Source organism: Schistocerca piceifrons, chromosome X (assembly GCF_021461385.2).
Source record: "Schistocerca piceifrons isolate TAMUIC-IGC-003096 chromosome X, iqSchPice1.1, whole genome shotgun sequence".
Taxonomy (NCBI): Eukaryota; Metazoa; Arthropoda; class Insecta; order Orthoptera; family Acrididae; genus Schistocerca; species Schistocerca piceifrons.
Window position 1 is genome coordinate 369,703,142 of NC_060149.1, and position 21,217 is coordinate 369,724,358.

Sequence of the window (21,217 nt, forward strand, 5' to 3'; positions counted from 1 at the left end):
TAAAGAATATAGTGACCGAGACAAAAAGACAGCAGCATACAATGCTCTAATTGAAATATTGTGGGCAGTTGATGCCTCGCCAAACAGAGAAACGGTAATAAAAAAAAAAATTCGTTGCGAACTGGCGAAATTATTTGCGGATGGATCTCGAAACTTATAATTATCTCTTAAAGCTTGTAACCCCTCATATTATGAGAAAAAATACTTGTATGAGAAGGGCAATTTCTCCTCATGAACGGCTGGCGGTAACATTAAGATTCCTAGCAACAGGAAGGAGCTACAAGGATTTGGAATTTTCAACTGCAATATCGAAACAAGCATCGAGTAAAATAATACCCAACAGATTTGAAGCTATTTACGCTCTCCTGAAGGATGATCCATGAAGGCAAGTCAAGTAAATTAAGTCTGTCAGCGAACTGTTTACCGAAAAGAGTTATCCAAAGTTCAGAAATCTTAAGGTCTGGTGTAAGAGTAGATCAAGTACACCAGCCAATGTTATGGTATTTTGATCTGCTTGGCTTTCTTAGTGATCAAGAAACGCCAAGACCAAGCAGGAGATGAAGTTGGAGTGTCAATGTGCCAGGAAATGGAACACGAAGTAATGTAAAACAAAACAGGTTCGCCCTGCAACTCTCGCACTAAATGTACGTGAGAAAACTGCTTTCGCTTTAGCAGCCACTGTCTACAACATTTTGACTGCCTTCTCTGTTTCCTGCGGTTGGTCTGAATGTTTTTTGCAACACAAGCTGCGAACACAGACCACAACAGAACTTCCTCCATTTCTATATTTCTAAATAACTGAATTAAATTTTTGACGTTTACGGTGAGCGTAGTCTTTTCTACACCGACAGATGGTGGGCGAGTAGTAGATTGGGGTTTGTGTCGTGTGAACACACCACATTTGCAGCGATCTTTTGCATGTACAGACATCTGCGCCGATGTCTGCGCAGACAAATTGTTGAGTGTGGACCGGGCGTTATTTAAAATAAGCTCTACGAATACCAGAGATGTTTAGGTGTGAGAGTATCTAGTTTATCTCTGTGACCATAGATTGCGCTTGCTTCGGTTGTTGCAGTAATCAAAGAGTGTGTTGTGCGGGTTCTGTAATGTTGACGTTTGTATTATTTAGTTATTGTTTGTGGCAGGAGAAAAGAAAATATGTGTGTTCATTTTAGTTTTTTTAAAATGTGCTCGTGAACAAAGCTGAAAGCATATGAATACAATGTACGAAGTCAGAGTGTGGAAACTGAAGTGTGAAATAGTAGTCGAGTGCAATGGACGCTGTTTACCCCTATTCAAATTGTGGAATTTTGAAATTGTTTACAAATGAGAGCTGTCGCGTTGTATGCAATATTATCTAAATGCCACCTTACTGCCGTGAACGTCTTTAACCACAATGAGGTGGCTAGTGAAGATAATAATAGTCATGAAAATATGGACAGGCATGGTAGAGTTCGGTCCTTCGTCGCTAACCTATGCAGGTAAGCGATAAAGAATGATTAATCTTTGTACGTTTGCCGTTTGATTTCAGGCAAATTTACTTCCCAGTGCCAAGTCTGATTTGGCCTACCAGGAAAGGTCCAAACATAATAGCAATGTATTCCGTTATTGAAATATTAATCTATATGTTATGTACTTCGTTTAACATTTGACGTTTGTGAAGTTGAATTGTTAATACACTGTCTAAAAATAAAAACTTGTATATTATGGCGTTCCAAGCTCCTAAAAGTGCCCAGTATTTTTGTCTTGTGATTAAGACCCGTATAAGTGACACTAACAGTGCTGCATTTAAACAATACGTAAACTCGAAGGTAGATGTACAGTTCGCTAAGTAAATTCTTGGCCATGTCAATTAGAAACCGGTGCATACTATGTTGACGATTATAGTCCGCTGTTTTTCACCTGGCAGTTCACTAGGTTGTTCCTGCTCTTCTTGTATTCCTTAATAGCATACAAGTGCTCTACAAAAAATATGTCGCGTGCCTTGGAGTAGGAATGGAATCCATGTTCTTCCTGTTCTTCCTTTTCTTCCCAGATGAGCGTAAGAACAGATTCAGTTAAAATTAAATTGTGCTTAAGTAACCGCATCTGTCACCGCTACCAGTGTTTGTTTACATGGAAACCCATGTAGCATCGTGGTTAGGACCCTGCGTCAAATTTGTAGACATCCCTATAACTGGCTGCGCCGGTCATTTCAAATGGTGGAGGAAGTCCTTGACCTGCCACTGCAATAAGACTTTACTTTGTGAGGCATTGTGGTATTCAGACAACTTCAGTTTGACAACAGCTTTACCATGTACCCTTATGCAGTGATCAGATTTGTTCACGCAGATACGATTGCATAAAGCAGACCTATATATGGTAATTGCAGTGGACTATTGTCACAGTGTTTATGGAGGTGATACAACATTCTCGTACAGTTTTGTAGTATGGCACCTATACTAAAGCAAAGTGTGCTTTTCACATTCAGTTGAAAAATTAATCTGAGATGCTCGAGACATAAGTACTAGGCCTGCAATTATGTGCAAACAATCAAATGTAGTAAGGTTTCATTCTTGCCAAATATATGGTACTGAAAAGTCAAACACTGTACCAGGCAGTTTGCCATTCTTTTTATTTGAAGTAGGCCTGTATCACTTCTGTGATTTCCTTTCCTGTTCCACTCGCAAATAGAGCCAGAGAGAAATGACTGTGTATATGCCTCCATAGTTCTCTAAATTTGCCCGATATTTGTTTCTTGAAAAGAATGTCACCTTCCATCCAGTGATTCCCATTTGAGTTTCCAAAGCATCACGTTAATATTTTCATGATGTTCGAACCTTGTGCCTATTTGATTCTGATGGTGTTTTCAAACTAACAATAAGATTTCTTTGGAAAACTGGGAAATATAAAGTAATTGTACAAAATGCAACAATTCTACTGTAATTGTACCCAGATGGAATATTCAGTCGCATAAATCTTCAGGAAGTGAAAAGTCATCTTTATTAACCTGGCGAAGGCTTTGTGTAGAGTTATACCAAACTGTTTAATAAATGTGATGAGTGTTTGTTGAATTACAGTCAAACATGTGGTTAGGTCAGTATTTAATTGCAAGTAGAGCTCATTATCACTTTCTGATGGAGTGTCAGCATCAGAAAGAAATTTAACTATGGGCATTGGGGTAAAAGCTATGTAGTAGACTGTGACTCACAGTTTTTGCAGTTTATCTATTATGTTTGTCTATAATGTTCCAGAAAATACTTGTCAGAGACTTGCCCATTATTTAATATACATTTTCTGAATTTGTGTAGTGCTGTTACCACAATCTTTATTTGGCATTCAGATTTCTTGGCTTTGCCAACTCACAATCAACCTTTCAAGCTAACCTAGACCTCTGGCTACGCAGTAGGCCAGTGTGTCATTACAATCAAGATTTCAGAGGGGTTCAATCACACTCTAGCAGAATGTTGGTATTTGTTGGATGTATAAATGATCTCGAACATCATGTTTATCTGGGTCTTCAAGATTGTGTGTCATTGATAATATGTTGGACAGAGGAACAATCTCTTAAAAGAACCGTTATGGAATTCACAACATAATGTAAATTTGACATAGTTATTGTAAATAGGGAAACCACACCAACATTATTTGGCTACAGCCTCACTGATAAATCACTTTGGCCAGTGACATGAGTCAAATAAATGGGTGTGAATGTTCACAACTATATCAAGTGGAATGAACATTTTTGTATGGAAGGGAAATCACAGTGAAACTGTGGGAAGATGTTGGCCACCTGCACCCTGTTTGAGTAGATAGTATTATATGATGCACATTTACACCTAGTATGAATATTACTTGTCTGTCAGCCTTTCTTATGATGATCAAATGATTGAAGAAATTGAAAAAGTTCATACAAAGTTGTTTTATTAGTGCTGGATTTATTTGGTAGTCATGGGAATTATGGAGATGTTCAGCAAACTCCTGGAAAAATGCTAACGGGAAAGTGAAATAGATCATTTTATTGGCCACTTTTAATTCAGAATATCTGCCTTCACAAGTTAGAACATATTACCTCTTTTCCACACACACACACACACACACACACACACACACATACACTTTTTTACCTAAAATCTGTGAATGGCACAGGAAACCAGGATAGTAATGCTAAGCATCCTTGCCGTGTAGTACACTGTACAGTGTCATGAAGAATTTATATGTAGGTGATGCTCAAGTAACTTTCTGGGAGGAGGGGAAGGAGAGGTTGCCCTCTTCAAAGAGAATAGTGGAAACTAAGTAACTTTAAATTCTTTCATTCAACAATTTAATTTCTTGAGGTCTGTTGGCAGTGTGGTTTGATGCATAATTGTATTTTTTTTTAATCACATCCATATTGTGTAAGTTTTTATACAAAAGAGCTGTAGTCATTACCTTTAAGCAGGGTAAGGCTATATTGTCACTATTGTTATATGTATGGTTTTTTGTACTTTTAATTGTTACTTGTACTAGTCATTTATGTGTATCTATACATATTTAAAATTACAAATAATACACTTCGCACATTTAAATATTTATATAATACACTCATTACATTTAAATATTCTTCAGTGGAGTAAAAGCAGTGGTGCTCTAAATATAATTTTATCAAAGATTATCCAAACATTTTGAGCTGATTATCTGCTTTTATGTTTTCGGTAAGATTGTAGTAAAGTTTAACTCCCATGTGAAAAGTACCTTTTGGCCCAGTGATGTTCTTTTTTTGGTCATATATAAGTTTTTGTTTTGTCTGGTAAAGTTATTGTGAATATCACAGTTGTTTTGCACTTATTGTTCTTGTCTGTTCCATATATTTTAAAGAATTTAACAGTTCCTATAATGTAGATACATGTCAAAGGAGGAATACCAGAGATCTTAAATAGTGCTTTGCATAAGTCTCTTAGTAGTTTGCATCAAAACACAGTTCTAATGGCCATTATGTGCAATTCGAATGTACTGATAGTTGCTTTAGAGTTTTCAAAAATGTGATCCCATGATTAAGGTGATATGCAGGATATGCACTCTTTACCACTTTCTCAGTACAGTAAGGTTTTAATCTGCAAAGAAGGTAGCAGCTCATGTTCAATTATCCATTAAAATATTCTATATGCTTATTGCGTTTTACACTGCTTTGCAGCCATAATCCTAAGAATTTCATTTCTGTGCTGTTACAAACTGGTTCATCATTGATAGAGAAAAATTGGTTGTGAATGTCCTAGTTCAGACCGTTGTAAAATCTAAGTGCAGTGGTATTTTTTACTATTTATTAAAAGCTGATTTTCCTGTGCCCAGTCATTTTTCATACTTCAAATGTAATGGTAGCTATGTAATTTAATACGTTATTTCCAGCATAATAAGTTCAAAACAAAGAGCTTAAGGTGCAACTAGCATAGAGAAAAGATCACTCAACAAATTAGTAACATCTTTTTCACACTGATAGAATCTTACTGTCCCCAGTTAACATCGCAAACCAGTTTTGCTATTTTTCACACTCTAATGCTCGATCCTCTGCATCATCTTGATTCGAGTAGCCTATACTGATTGAATATGACATTTAAACTTAATTACCGAGTGATGACTTCTTACAGTATGAGTTGAGTATATTCAGTTTCAATGAAGATTTTCTTGGTACATGGCATGTTGGTAATAATGACATGGTGACTTATCTGGAATTTTTTAAATTGAAGTCTTCATAGGATTGTTTTGTAATCTCTGACTGAAGAAGGATGTACCTGCATGGTGGTAGACCCCTGAGCACGCAAGAATCGCGCTATTGGCAACTAAGCTGGAAACTTTCTGCGTTTACCAAGGAGCATGTGCTCTTCATGGCTGAAGAACGTGGTCTCCAGATAGCGATTAACCAGCCAGATTGTCATTGCTGTGGCTGGGTGGTGCCCATGGGGAGAGCCCCTGAGTGGAGTGAGTGGCAGTAAGATGGATGATTTGCAAATTTTGCAAATGCAGTGGATCAAACTTTCTTCCACTTTTGGCCTCACGGCCCGAAGAGTCTCTTCTGAAGGAAAGGACTACTACAATGTGGAGACATATGACCCCACAATGTTTCATTGCCTGGCTACATTGTGGGAGAAATATAGAGCTAAGAGAAAAAGGGAGAAATACTCCCCAAAATACTTAGTTTGCTCTAGAATTGATGAAGATTCCTTTTTCATCACAAAGCTGTTATTCTTTGTTGAACACCTTGAGGATGGGTTTGGGGAAGTACAGTGATTTTAGAAATAAAAAATGGTTCTCTTCTGATTGAAACGGCATACACCTTTCAGTCGTGGGTACTTCTTACCCGTAACAAGGTGGGTGACCTTCCTGTAACCATCACCCTCCGTCCTCCTGATATCAGCCTCATTATGGTACAAGGTATTATCTTCCACCGTGACTTCCTTTTACAGACTGATGATGAGTTACATGCCAGTTTAGAGCAATGGGGTGTGCATTTCATCCGTTGTGTCCAGTGGGGACCAAAGGACACGAAAACTTTATACTGGAGCCTTCATCTTGGCCTTTGAAGGTGACTCATTGCCTGAAAAAGTCAAGGTGATGGTGTATCTTTGCAATGTAAAACTCTATGTTCTCCCTTCCACACGGTGCTTCAGAAAATGTCTGAGATTCAGACACATGTCTTTGTATTGTAACACCAGCTCCGTCTGTAGGATTAGGAATTGTGACTGTCAGTTGCACACATTCGCTCTTTGTGTGTCCCCCTCTGCATCAGCTGCGGAGATCACCAGGCCCCTGGTCACCAGACTGCACTGTCTTCCAAAGAGAAAACAAAATCAAAGAGTACAAGACTCTTCTTCACTGACTCATATATCAGGAGGCCAGGAAGAAATATGATCATTTGTATCCCGTACATATGACAGTGATGTTTGCTACAACTTCAAGGATGTCATCTTTTGAAGCAATGGTACGCTTACCCTTTGTGGCTTCTACATCACCCTTGGAACTGCTCAACTACACCCCTTATTGTGGTGGTTAGGGCCCTCCTACTGTTTCCCCCATACCCACTTTGGGAGTGCTGACCCACAGAAGATGTCGATCCCCAACACCCAGCTGGAAACCCAACACTCTCCTCTGGCATGTCACATGAGGAAGGGGTCCCTTGGCGTGCTCCCCTCCCAGGATTCTGCTGATCAGTAACTGGATACCAGCCAGCAACTAAAAGAGGAGCAGATTGCTGGTTGTAGAGCTTTGCATTCCTCCTCTGTTCCTGAAACTTGGGCAGACAAGCTCTTGTGGATATCAAAATCATCTGAGGAAAAGAAGGACTGGACTCTGTGTGTTCCACCTCAGTACCCCTGGCAGAGTTCCTGGTGGCACCTTTGGCACTAGATCCCCCCACATGACCAGATTCAGAACTAATGTGTATGGATGTCATATATTTGCACTAGGTGACTCTGGGGCACGACCTGCCTCCTTGGCTCTTGTGCATCCCCCACAGGATACAATCAGTGGTGGCTGCTGTGTAAGAGCACGTAAACACCCTAACTTTCGACACTTTGTGGAATTATTGGTTATTTTTCTTTGAATGCTGTTAAACGCAACATAGATGCTGCAATCTGAAAGATATGGCATTTCAATCTACCACGCTGCTGCTCTTCTACACTGTGTGAAACTTGGTATCAGGGCCATGAGCACACCTTCAGTTGTGCACGTTTCAGGAACTTTTGCACTTGCACAACTCGCTTGGCGTAATTACTTATAAGGCAAATACATACGGATTTGATAAACTATGTGCACAGTTCAGGATGTACACAGCTAGCCTTTGCCACTCAACTAAAAATATGTCAGTGCCACCAAGTTGTAGCACACTGCTGTGGACATTTATCCCCACTCGCTCAGTGTAAACGCTGGTACATCATAGCACACTCCTCAGATATGCTAATTTGCTCACTATATATTGTAGTAAAATTAAATTGAATGTCAGTATATGTTAAAGCTGTACTGACAGTAAACTTATTTTATGGGTTTCTGAATGAGTTATAGTATACTAAGTTATGAATTTTATCATACAATAATGCATTTGAGGCATTGAGAACCATAAGGGCCTAAAGCACATGACTGTAGATAGTGAGATTGTAGCATCTATTCATGTTTCTGAAATCTGTTGAACTTATGGTGAGTCAGGTTTATCTGTGCTGTAGGCTCACATTTCATATATGAAATTTCACGAAAAGCTGTATCACTGATTTCTCTGGTATTCATGTAAATGTGGGGTCGATGGCGATGTGCTTTAGGCCCTTATAGATCTAAGTGCCTCATTTGTATTCTATTCAAGTGACTACTTGAGTTTAATCATTTCCACAAACGGCTCTTTGTGTTTTGAGTTGGTTGTTTACTGTGCGAGAATTGGCTTTCGTATTCAGTGTGAACATGAATTACGTTGAATCTGTTTTAAATGCTAACAGAAAAGTAAAGCTGTGAGGAGAGGTCGCGAGTCGTGCTGGGGTAACTTTCTTGGTACAACACTTGCCCATGAAAGGCAAAGGTCCCAAGATTGAGCCTCAGTTGGGCACAGAGCTTTAATCTGCTAGGAAGTTTCATATCAGCGCACACTCCTCTGCTGAATGAAAATCTCACTCTGGGAACAGAAAAGTAAATTACCAGGAAAATTTAGCCGCAAATGAACCAGGACCTCCGAGAATAGATGTTTTAATTGAGAGAGTGACTAAATCAAATAATTGTGACTGTAAGGAAACATTTAACAAGGAAGTGTACAGTTAGCACAAGTTGTTGTGTGGATGCAGCGTAAGAGTATCTGATTTCCACCCCAGAAGTAATTTCATGAACTAATACGTGTGTTAGGGAATTTATACATTTGTTCAAAAAAATGGGAAAGCACGAAAACTCCCACTTACACAAAAATGCAAAATGGAGAGTTGCGAAAGCTTACACATTATTTTGTTATAGCCCTATTATTTTGTTATTGCCCTAAACTGTACTTAATTATGTACAAAACAACAAAATTCCGCAAAAACAGTTCTTTCTTCTGTCAGGTGCAACTTATTATTATTATTATTATTATTATTATTATTATTATTATTATTACTGGCAGTGGCTGTAGTTGTATAAACTTGTTGATAAGCAAAACTGTTATACAGTCACACTCTCAAATTTATCTAAAAGTTTGTGAGCACCCAGCATGTATACTCACAAGCTGCCACTGTACCTGGTTCCTGGCACTCTGAACCTCTACCCTGCTTGGCTATCTGTGCTATTTGAAGAATCGAGGTGACTGTGACAGTGTTGGCGGAGTTTGCACATAGGTTTTGGACTTGTGTCTACAGTGATCACATGCCGCTCGATACAAACTCAAAGGCTGTGGCTGTTCTTGTGAGGATGTCTCAGGGCCGGCCAGAGTGGCCGAGCGGTTCTAGGCGCTACAGTCTGGAACCGCACAACCGCTACGGTTGCAGGTTCGAATCCTGCCTCGGGCATGGGATGTGTGTGATGTCCTTAGATTAGTTAGGTTTAAGTAGTTCTAAGTTCTAGGGGACTGAGGACCTCAGCAGTTAAGTCCCATAGTGCTCAGATCCATTTGAACCATTTTGATGTCTCTAAACTTTACCATCTATAATGTGAAGTGTCTCAGATCGCATTGTTTGCACTGATTTCTCAGCTCCCCCCACACTTCTTCATTTTAGGTGACTTCAGTGCCCTCAGCGCTTTGTTGGGTGGAACGGCGGCCACTGGCTGCAGTAAAGCTATTGGAACTTTGCATGCAGAGCTCGATCTTTGTCTCTTGAATACTGGTGCCCTCCACACACTTTGGTGTTGCATATGGATCTTATTTGGCAATTGCTCTTTCCATTTTCAGTCTTGGTCTTCTTCCTTCCATCCATTGGAGAGTCCATAATGACCTGTGTGACAGTCATCATTTTCCAGTTTTCCTGTCCCTCCCCCAGCATCACTAGCCTGGGCATCCACCCATATGGGCTTTCAACAATGCTGACTGGGTTGCCTTTGCTGTTTGATTCTGTTGGAAGCAGACTTAATGACCTCCTCTTCCGATCCCCTCTTCCTTGGGATCTCCCCCCCCCCCCCCCCCCCCCCCCCCTTCTCAGAAGATAGTGCCTTGGTGGACTTTGGAAATAAATGTGGCCATTAGAGATTACAGATTGACTCTCCAATGCCATAAGCGACATCCATCAGTAGAGAAGCTCATTGCCTTTGAACGGCTCTGTGCCAGTGTGCGCTACTTAATAAAGGACAGGAACAAAAATGCTGGGAATGGTATGTTACTATCGTTGGATAGTGTACCCCTGCTTCGCAGGTTTGGACAAAGGTTCGACACCTCTATGGACACCAGTCCTCCACAGGTGTATTCGGTGTTACTGTGGATGGTGTTGTCTACACTGACCCAGATCCTGCCGCTGAACATTTTGCTCTGCATTATGCTTGAGCCTCTTTGTCTGAGAATTATCGGCCTGCATTTTGTGTCCTCAAACAGTGGGTGAAATTGATTCACTTATCTTTTACTACGCATCACCCTGAGCCATATAATGCTCCATTTCGAGAGTGGGGATTTAGTCCTTTGCCCTGGCACAATTTCAGAACCAAACAGCACCCACAGTCAAATGTTTGGACACCTATTGGTAGATTGCTAACATTATGTCATCACCATTTTCAACCGTTTCAAAGCTAGTGTGAGTTCCGATCTAAGTTGTGAGAATCTGTGACCACCACCACTGAAATTGGCGAAACATCCTCTTCAGATAGACAGCTATTGCCCAATTAGTCTCACTAATATTCTCTGCAAGTTTCTCGGACTTATGTTGAGCCAATGGCTGCATTGGTACCTTGAGTCTCGGTGTCTTTTGACCCTGTGTCAGGGCAGTTTTTGCCAAAGTCATTCTACTGCTGACAATTTGCTCTGGCTGGAGTATGCTATCCTGTCCACTTTTGTCTGGCATTGACTCCTTATTGCTTTCTTCTTTGACTTGCAAAAAACTCATGACACCACATGGTATCATCACATCCTCGTTACCCTACATGAATGGGGCCTCGGGTTGTGCTCTTGATTTTTGTCTGGAACTTCTTGTCATGCCTTACTTTCCAGGTTCAAGTTGGTACTTTCCACAGCACTCTCAATACACAGGACAATAGATCCTGCATGCTCTGTATTGAGTGTCCCCATATGTCTAGTGGCTATCAGTGGTCTAGCTGTAGCTGTGGGGTATACAGTGTCACCCTCCCTGTCTGGTGAAGATTTCTGCATTTATTGTTGCTCCTCCACTGTGGATGTTGCTGTATGTCAACTGCAGGGTGTCGTATGAAAGGCGCAGTCATGGGCTATCACCCATGGCTTCCAGTTTTCAGCAACCAAGATGTGTGTTGTTAACTTTTGTTGCCATTGTACTGTCCATCAACAATGAGAACTCTACCTCAGTGTCCAATTGCTCAGTGTGGTGGAGTCTTATCACATTTCGAGACTGGTCTTCAAAGTGAACCTGCTAGTCACACCTTAATACTCTTTGCTGCCTCTGTAACACCAAGTGGGGTGCAGACCACTGTACACTTTTGCACTTCACAGAGCTCTGATCCTGTACCATCGTGATTGTAGGAGTCAGATATATGGCTCAGTATCACCTTCAGCATTGTGGATCCGATATTACATTGTTGGATGAGACTTGCGACAGGTGCTTTTTGGACCAGCCCTGTGAACAGACTACTTGTGGAAGTTGTGGTCCCCCCACTAAAGATCAGGTGCCAACTGCTGCTGCTGAACTGTGCAATACACATTTGCTGCTCCCCTGAGCATCCAAACTACTGTGTCCTTTTTCCTGATAGGGAGATCCACCTCTGACAACAGAGACCCATGACTGGAGTCATGATCGCCCTAAACTCCAACTTGCCCCGTGTCCACTTATTGTGAGGGAGCAATCGCCTATACCCACACAGTGTGTACCCCATCCTCAGATTTGTCTCGGCTTGTCCTGTGGACCAAAAGACTGTTGATGTCATGCTTTTTTGCTGCCTGTTCCTAGCAGTCCGTGATGCATTTCTGGGTTCGGAAGTGGTATACACTGACTGCTCTGTGGTTAGTCGATGAACCAGTTTTGCCTACACACATGCAAGATGCAATGAACAAAGCTCCCTGCCTAATGGATGTAGTGTATCACCGCAGAATTGGTGGCAGTTGCTCGAGACCAGTCACATTTGTTCTTGCACTGGCAAAATTTTCTTTCTCGACAATCACTCCCTGAGTAGTCTTCACACTATTGACCAATGCTATCTTTGACATCCAGTTATCATAACTATCCAAAATCTCCTCCTTGGCCTCCATGAAGCTGGGCAGTTGGTTATCTTTGTCTGAACTCCACGTCATGTTGGGTTCCCTGGACTTGAACATGTTGACCCAGGTGGCCACCAGGATGCAGATTTTGGAGATATGGGTACCAGAACCAGACCTTCGGTCGACTATATGTCGTCAACTGTTGGAGACTTGGAACACTGATTGATGTTTGCTGGTTTCCTCGAACAATCTATGAGCAATGAAGGGGATGAGGACAATGTGGCAGTCTTCCCTTCATGTTTCGTGCAGGGAATCTTCTGTTCTGTGTCAACTTTGTATTGGCCACACTTGGCTGATCAATGGCCACATCCTACGTTGTGAAAAACCTCCTCACTGCCAATGTGGTGCCCATCTGACGGTGGTCCACATCCTACTGGACTAGGCCACCTTATGGTGAAACCTTAGACTTTCTGACACACTTCATCTGGCGCTAACAGACGACACCAAGTGAGTGATCTGCTTTCATCAGCATCATTTGGTATTGTGATGTTATACACTAGCAAGCTCATAACTTTTTTAACAGTAGCGGAATTTCTGAAAACATATGCACCACGAAGTTCTTTGTGTGGGCCTAGTATTTGTTAAGATTACAGTTAAGTGAAGAGATATTGTTAATTATAGGATATGTCATTTTTTTCTTGTTTGTGTATTTTTACCAGTGGTCTTTGGCATGGGATATGTGGATTCATCATTTTAGCTGATCCTCCCCCTTCTCCCCTCTCTGTGAGAAGGAATAGAGTATTATCTATCTTTCATTTTAGATTGCTGTGAATACTTTTCATTGGATCTTTCTGAACTTCACTGATACCATTGGGCGAGAAGAAAATTTCAGTTTTCTTTTTATAATCTACATCATAGATAACCATAGCTGTATTGCCATTATCCACTTTGGCGACAGTTGCTTTTTTCATCCCCAAGCTTTATGTGCAACATCTTAAGAACATGGTTCTCAAATTTTCTGTGTCAGTTGTCCTAATTGGTCCTGGGGTAATACATTTTTCAGTTGGGATTCTACTTGTACAGCTTCTTTACACAATACATCTGTACTTTTATAGAAGTTGCACATTTATAATTTCAACCCTCATTTTTTTGCTTTCATTATTTGATCCATCTTAGATCTGTTGCCTATCTTAACCCTTGTGTAGTTTGGTATGATATGCAGATCCAAACATTTTTTATGAAAACTGATTTAATCTGTTCTTTGGCAATTTTCTGTCTAAACTTCAAGAGTTGTTTGGAATCTCCATTCGCCTGACAGGTTGTGTTTGAGTTGTTTCCTGGCTTGGTCAGGATAGAGACAAGCAATCTATGAAAATGTTAAATGTTAAAGTGTTTCATATAAAGTGCTTTAATAGTCCAGTTTGCAATATTTTAATGATCAATGGTTACCATTATCAGCTGAGAATCAGCTGTCTTCAGATCAATAAATCACAAGATTGGATGCCCCCACGTTGTCATCAATATAACTTATGCTTATGGACGAAAGTGACCACAGAAAAATTTTTGCATTTTATAGACCGAGCGGAGGGGGGGGGGGGGGGGGGGGGGTGAGGGGGACGACACAACTCAGTAATAGCAACTGTGACACAGTGCACCATTACGCCACTGTAAATTCATGGAGACAAACCTTCCATATTCAAACACATAAGAATGTCATACGCATTGTATGGTAACATTATACTACTAGTAGCAACATGTGGTAATGTACACAATACAGGACAGTGAAGAAACTTATAGCTGTAACAGAGTGTCAGTCAACAACAGTGATGTGCACCCAATTTGGAGCAATGAGCAGATTTCTTCTTTTTCTCAACTTCTGCTTTCCCCACAAACACTACTACTAGAAGAAGAAGAAGAAGAAGAAGAAGAAGAAATCTGCGCATTGCTCTTGTGGCTAGACACTGCACTCATTTTATTGCTTGCTCAGCCAAAACTAGTAATTAGTGATCGTTAAAAATTGTAATCTGGACCATTAAAGGAGTTTATATAAAAAATCTTTAATGTTTAACATTTTCATAGATTGCTTGTCTCCACCCTAAGAATGTTAGGAAACAACAGATTCTTATTTATTCTTCAATCCAGTTTGTCACTGGTCTTTTGGTGACCTCATTCACAGGCAGTACTTCCCATTTGTTAATTTTAGTATGTGTATGAGTTTCTGTGGAAAATGATTGATGGATTTATATCTCCCTTTTCAAAATCCTGTTTGACACTCTGGATCCTGGATACGGCTTTGAGTTTTTTATGTACGTCACAGTTTTGCAAATCTTGTTGGGAATCTGTGAGTATGTCTATAAAATTTCAGTTTTTATTGCTGATGTCTGCTGTGAGATTGAATATATTGTCACGTAGAAGAAGGTGTAAGTAGCTGAATGACGAACAGTTACTTCACTTAACGAAGGTTTATTCAGCACTTGCACATACAAGAGTGCGGAGCGAACTGCCTCTGACCAGAACACACGCAGTATATGTACAGCTACAGAACATTCCGGTACAATGATTCTTGACATTTGTGGATACTTCTAGAATGTACTCGAACCGAATATAGAAATTAAAATTCTACAGTCCAGGTGAGTTTTGAACTCACGACCCTCCGTGCAATAGTTTAGTATCATAACCACTACACCACAATTCTACTCTTATATATATATTCTGTTTGTTTGAGGTCAAGATCTTTCTCAGAATTTTGCTTTCTTCTTTGAAGAAATCTTCCATATCATCTTTTCTCTGGAGTATAACCGTTTCACTACTGTAAAAGCTTGACTGTGTTTTGCAGTTTGATGTTCTTGTGAATGGGCACACAGTTTTTGTTGCAGAAGATGTAGGTTTTACCATAAGCTCCCCTAAGTTCTTGCATGCAAATTTTTGTGCCATTTTCTCTCCCTGTAGGTTCAAGGATTTTGCTGAAATACACTTGATTTGTCCATATTTTGTAATTAGTTTTTGAGTAGGATGTTTTGAGTAAATGTATTTTGTTTTTTTGGAAGGATATTTGGAGTCCAACTCTCCCATTGGATTCCGGGAAAGTTTCTGTCTGTTTGATAGCTGTTGTCTCGCTGTCTGTGAAATCTTGGCAAGAAAGTTGGATGTTAGTTTTAGGTCTTCCAAGTAGTTTGGTTTACCGACAGTTTTGATTTTTAAATTATTTTTCCCACTCTCAGATGACTTTGTCCAAAACCAGATTACAGATGACAAAAGTCAGACTGTCTTTCCACTGAACACCAGTGTCAAAAACGGTCCTGATACCTCACCCAGAGATTTCACTTTGGAAGTTTTGTTTGGTGAGTGTTTCATGAGAATTAGGGTTTTCAGATCAAGTCCTTGTTCTTTGGGAATTATAAAGAGGGGTTGATGAGCGATTGAATCATATGCCTTCTTGAAGTACAGAAAGGAGCATATGATTGGGTTGTTCCTGAGTGCTTTGTATTTTACTGTCACTTTTACATGGAATATTTATTCTATACAATTTCAACCAGTGCCAAAACCAGCTTGGTATTCACCAATTTTGTGATCGAGTTGCTCCTGAACTTGCTGGAGCAGGCAGGCTGACAGAATTTTGTATGTAACTTATTTTGGCACCATTTTTGTGCAGTTGCTGAATTTGGGGGGGGGGGGGGGTGTACATTTCCAGTCTTTTGGGAGTTTTTCTGTCTGCCAAATCTTTGTCATTGATTTGTGAGAGTTCTCTGAGGAAATTTAGTTCAAGATTTTTAAGCAGTTCTGCAGTGGTATCATCATCTCTCTGAGCTCTGTTATTTTTGAGTTTGAGGATATCTTGTGAGGGTGGTGGGGTTCAGTGTATGTTTAAGTATAGCTTTCCCTGTGGAGTCTTGTAAAGGAGGGGAGGGGGGGGGGGCTTTGGATCAGTTGAGTTCAGGAAAGAAGAATTTTGTTTAGTGAAGTCCAGTTGTTCCATCATGTATTTCCTCTTGGTTTGTCTGATTAGTTTTGTCGTTTGTACCTGCTTTCATAAAAGTGTTGATTATTTTTTACTGTTACACTTAAGAAAAGCTTCTTTGAATTCTTCCAGCAGTTTTTCACATTTGGAATCCCACAAGGGATGTATGGAGTTCTTTTTCAGTGACATTAAATGTTTGGCATTTTGTATGAGGTTTTTCCCATTCTTCTTTGAGGTTGAGATCTCTGATTTTGCGTGTGTTGAATTTTTGTAGGTATTCTTTTTTCTGATGTAGTTTCTACGGGGTAAACATCACTTCAGTTCTTGTTAAATAGTGGTCTGGGTTGATGTTTGCCCTCTGTGGACTTGAACATGGTGGATTCCTTTGTGTAGGAGATATTCATCAATTTTTTATATGGGGGACCTCAAAGTCTCTTGTTTCCATGCAACTTTTCTCAGAGAGTGAAATCCAGACCTTTGTAGCTGCTTACAGTCGTTGATAAATATCAGTGGGGACAGTTGCAAATGTCCCCCCTGACCGGGACCCGAACCCGGGTTTTCCTGCTTACATGGCAGACACTCTATCCGACTGAGCCATCAAGGACACAGGGGATAGTGTGACTGCAGGGACTTATCTCTGGCACATTTCTTATTAGACCCACATTCCCAACTTATTGTCAACACACTACATTTTTAGTGCCCCTGTTCACTGTACTCATTACTCATGGCAGTCAATCTACCAAATCCCGTAAAAGTTTGAGCAATGTGAGTGCATCAGCACTACAGATGATCATTGACCGGTAAGCCCCATCTATATGAATGTGGTGTCCGAAAGAACAGACACCATTAGTGATCTTGCAGCTCTCAAAGAATGAAATTATAGTGAAATCTAGACCTTTGTAGTTGCTTACAGATGTTGATAAATATCAACAGTGATAGTTGAAAATGTGTGCCTTGACCAGAACTCGAACTCAGGATCTCTTGCTTACATGGCAGATGCTCTGTTCGACTGAGCCATCGAGGACACAGAGGGTAGTGAGCAGGGGCGCTAGAAATATAGTGTGTGGACAATAAGTTGGAAATGTGGGTCTCACGGGAAGTGTGCCAGAGATAAGTCCCTGTATTTTTGTTCTGATTTTGCACTAAAAGTGTAGTTTTACATAATGTTTTTGTTCTCACTCCCATTTTTACCCAATCTGCTACACATGATCAGAACCAGTCATCAGTTACACCTCCTATTCCTAATGATTTTATCATATATAAGAGAATCTTATGGTTAACAGTGTCAAAAGCCATTGAAAAGTCTAAGAATATGCCAGTGACACACTCATCCTTGTCAAGAGCATCAGGTACCACTTTTGTGAATTCTGTTGGCGCTGATTCTGTACTTCTGCTACTTCAGAACCCAAGCATAGTCACTTAGAAGGTTGTATTTATTCAAGCAATTCATTAATATGTGATTCATAATTGATTCTATTATTTTTGAGAACGATGACAGCAAGGGAATGGGCCTTAGTTAAAGTTCCTCCTCTCTTGTAAACCAAAGCTGTCATTTTTACATATAACCTGATACATCCTTGAATTACTGCTGGAGGATCTGTTAGTGTGTTGAAGCATTTAATTTTAGTCATTTCAAAAACTGATGTTCAGTATTATAATTGCTATATAAACTCTTACTGATTTTGTTGTTCAGTGAAGGAAAGTAAGAGTTCTGCAAATGGAATAAATTACTTAAGTGACTGTGTGTATGTGTGTGTGTGTGTGTGTGTGTGTGTGTGTGTGAATTGTTGACAAAGAGAGAGAAGAATAAAGCAAGAGTATCCCATATTAAATGAGACTGTTTCGTGACAGCAGCTTTGATTTTGAATGACCATAAAAAGTCGTCTATGACGTCACGGTTGTAGCAATGTTAACTGCTCTGTGTAATATAGAACTTCGCTGGACAGCTTATTTAGCTGAGAGTTTTAGGTTGTCTGATTCTTTCGGTAAAAATTAATTCAAAAAAAGTTATTTCACTCCTGTACACAGATAACTACTTTGGGAATCCATGGGAAAATCTTTCAAGGTTATTAGGCATAAGTCACCAAAACATCTTACAGAACTCTGAGATTCTAGTTAAAATAATTACTGCTTTAGTCTGTAGCTAGGGTATGTGGAGCAAGTCTTATCAGACTATCAGAGCTGGTATTTAGCTGTTGCTGTAAAGCCTTCCGGGGCTCAGCATTCATTTTCTGGGTACAGGCTTGATGACCCCAGGGTTCCTGCGATGTGGACTGGTGAGTGCCGCCAACCCTCTTTGGCACCGTAACCTCTGGGCATGCTCCAGTGACCACCACGTGGTGTGGTGGTTGAATACTGTATGTCAAAGGGACCTGGATATCTCAGCTTAACCATCAGGGTTCTGATGACAGCAAAAACCTCTCTAAAACAAACCCTCAATCTTAAGGTATGCTGCATGTCAATGAGAAGCATGGCTATTTAGATGGTACAGTCATTAGCGCTCGACCTCTAGGGACTTGCTGCACCTCAGTTGTGTAAGGCTGACTCAGGCCCTTGTGTGAGTGGACCCTACTTACCTACCTGCTTGTGGGACCAAGATGGAACCCTCGAACTTAAACTTATCAACTTCCAGCATGATAGGTGTACCGTTTGGAGTACGCATGCCCACTCATCTAAACAAATGCGGAAGCTAGTGCTGATAATCAATTTGTATTTAGTAATGGGGCTCAAGGAATCATAAATCAGAATGTCTTTGTAGTGATAAAGCAGAAGAAGGGAACATTTGAAAAAGTGTCCCCTCTTCTTTATTCATAAAGGCTTAGAAGGGTTTGCTGGTACCTTATAGAGTCTATTAAGTGGTTATGATGTGATTCCAAAAAAACTGGATGACTATTACATAATTGTTGAGTTGTATAACTCGCCCAAATCAAGCAACGTGTGGTTACATGTTGTGATATTGTGGACATAGACTTCTCAGAACTTAAAAAAGGACAGGCATCACAGGGTATAGTGGATGTGGAACAAAGGACACAAAGGTATAACAGAGAAATTGTGAAGAGTCTCACCTTCATTGTGACCTTCAGTTCTCCAATGCTGCCTGAACCTATTATGACAGGGTTCCTCTGACTTTGACTCAGGCCTTATTTACCTAACCCTACATGGTGCTACAAATGCCACTGATTTGGCATTCCATGTTGTGGAGGTGAAGTGACCTGTGGGAAGTGTGACGAGGCAGCCCATGAATCTGGGACTGACTGCCCATCTCCAGCGATATGCATTAACTGCTCTGGGAGCCACCCAGTCTGGAGCCAAGACTGCCCTGTTTTTGCTGAGTAACGCAAAATTCAACAAATAAAGGTGACCGAGCAGATCCCCTACACAGAAGCCAGAAAAGAATATAAGGCAAAAATAAACCCTGTGTTTGCCACTTCGTATGATTCCATGGTGCAGAAACCTGTTCCCAACGTGGACACTTCGACCCAGATGACGTACAGCACACCACCACAACCACCACCACCACCACCACCAGTGCCTGTACTTGTACATACCAAAACAAAGAGAATAAAGGTGCAGCAATCCAGGCAGCTATGACAGAAGAGACCAAGAACATTTTGCAGTGAACATTGAGAAGGCACTCCAAAAGCAGAGTGCCAGTCAGTGTCTCAGTTCCTTATCGTCCTCAGAAAGGGAGCAGGAAAGGGTCATGGCATTCAGATCAAAAGCTGTGCTGGGTGCCATCATACGTCATTCTGGCACAGCTGACTGATGAGGAGAACATAATGGATTTTGATGCCATATCACTGGACCAAGGCAGCCCCTCCACTCCCTCTTGTTCTACAAATGCCTCAAAATCACAGTGCACATATGGGAGTAAATCAAAACCACTCCACTGAAATGGCTCCCATGCTCCAATGGAATATTAATTGGTACATGACTCTTCTGGAGGAATTGAGACTTTGTGTACAGGACAGACCTTTTTACCTCAATCTCTGAGACTCATTTTAAACACACTTACTTACCTTTACTTGGAGGTTATCACCTCTACAGAAAAGATGACCTTTACTTGTGACAGGGAGAAAGGTGGGGTAGCAGTGTTATCCAAGGACACATTCCACTCCTCACCTGTGCCCATAACCACAGTACTACAAGTGGTTGCTATATGAATGGTGGACCATATTGCTGTCATGGTGTGCCCTGCTTACCTACTACCCCAGGAGCCTGTTGACCGTGAGGTCCTCACACGACTTCTTGATGAACTACCCTGTCACTTTCTGCTTTGGAGACTTTAAAATGCACATAGTGCACTATGGCATTCTAACACCACTTAACTGCAGGGGTTGGATCCTTGAGGATCTGACATGAATTACAGACATCTTGTTAATGAACATGGCTCAAGCTACGAATTTTAATACCGCTACTGGCTTGTCTACGGTCATAGATGACTCTTTCTGCCCTCTCCCCCTTTCCCTACCCTTGCAAACACGATCATCATAGTAGTGACCACTACCATATTTGGATCCATCTGTCCGATGGAGAAGATCCTGAAAGGAAGCGGCCGAGATGGTTTTACAGAAAGGCTAACTGGATGCTTTACAGGCGGTTAGTTGTTTTCAAGCAGTGTGACGACGTCCAGGACTGGATGGATTACATTAGAGCCATGACCCACCATACCACTGGTGCATCCATCCTGAGGTCAGCAGGAGCACGTAGGAGGCAGCCTATCCCTTGGTAGAATGATGTATGTCATTCTGCAGTCAGGGACAGGAGGTCTGCTTTGGGAAGAATCAATTGGTGACCTATAGATGCAAATCTTGCAACCTTTCAAATGGTGCGGGCAAAAGTGAGGAGAATAAGCATAGGACTTGGCAAGAGTTTCTGAACTCCATCAGTAGAATAGGTCTACATACACAAGTAAACTATGGAAAGTCATCTGGAGGATCTCAAGGCGGATTGCACAACTGTCAATTGCAGCTTTATGGGGGCAAGAGTGTCTCTTA

General features: G+C 40.9%; 1 protein-coding gene across 1 annotated transcript in view; it reads left to right on the forward strand.

Annotated features, from left to right (window-relative positions):
- Nucleotides 1-1,093: 1,093 nt before the first annotated feature.
- The window catches only part of LOC124721776 (neogenin), a 236,504-nt gene continuing 216,380 nt past the window's right edge, over nt 1,094-21,217 (forward strand). Inside the window, exon 1 of the mRNA XM_047246889.1 lies at nt 1,094-1,481. Within this exon, the coding sequence (XP_047102845.1) occupies nt 1,397-1,481 (85 nt within the window). The 5' untranslated portion in view covers nt 1,094-1,396. The remainder of the gene's footprint in view (nt 1,482-21,217) is intronic.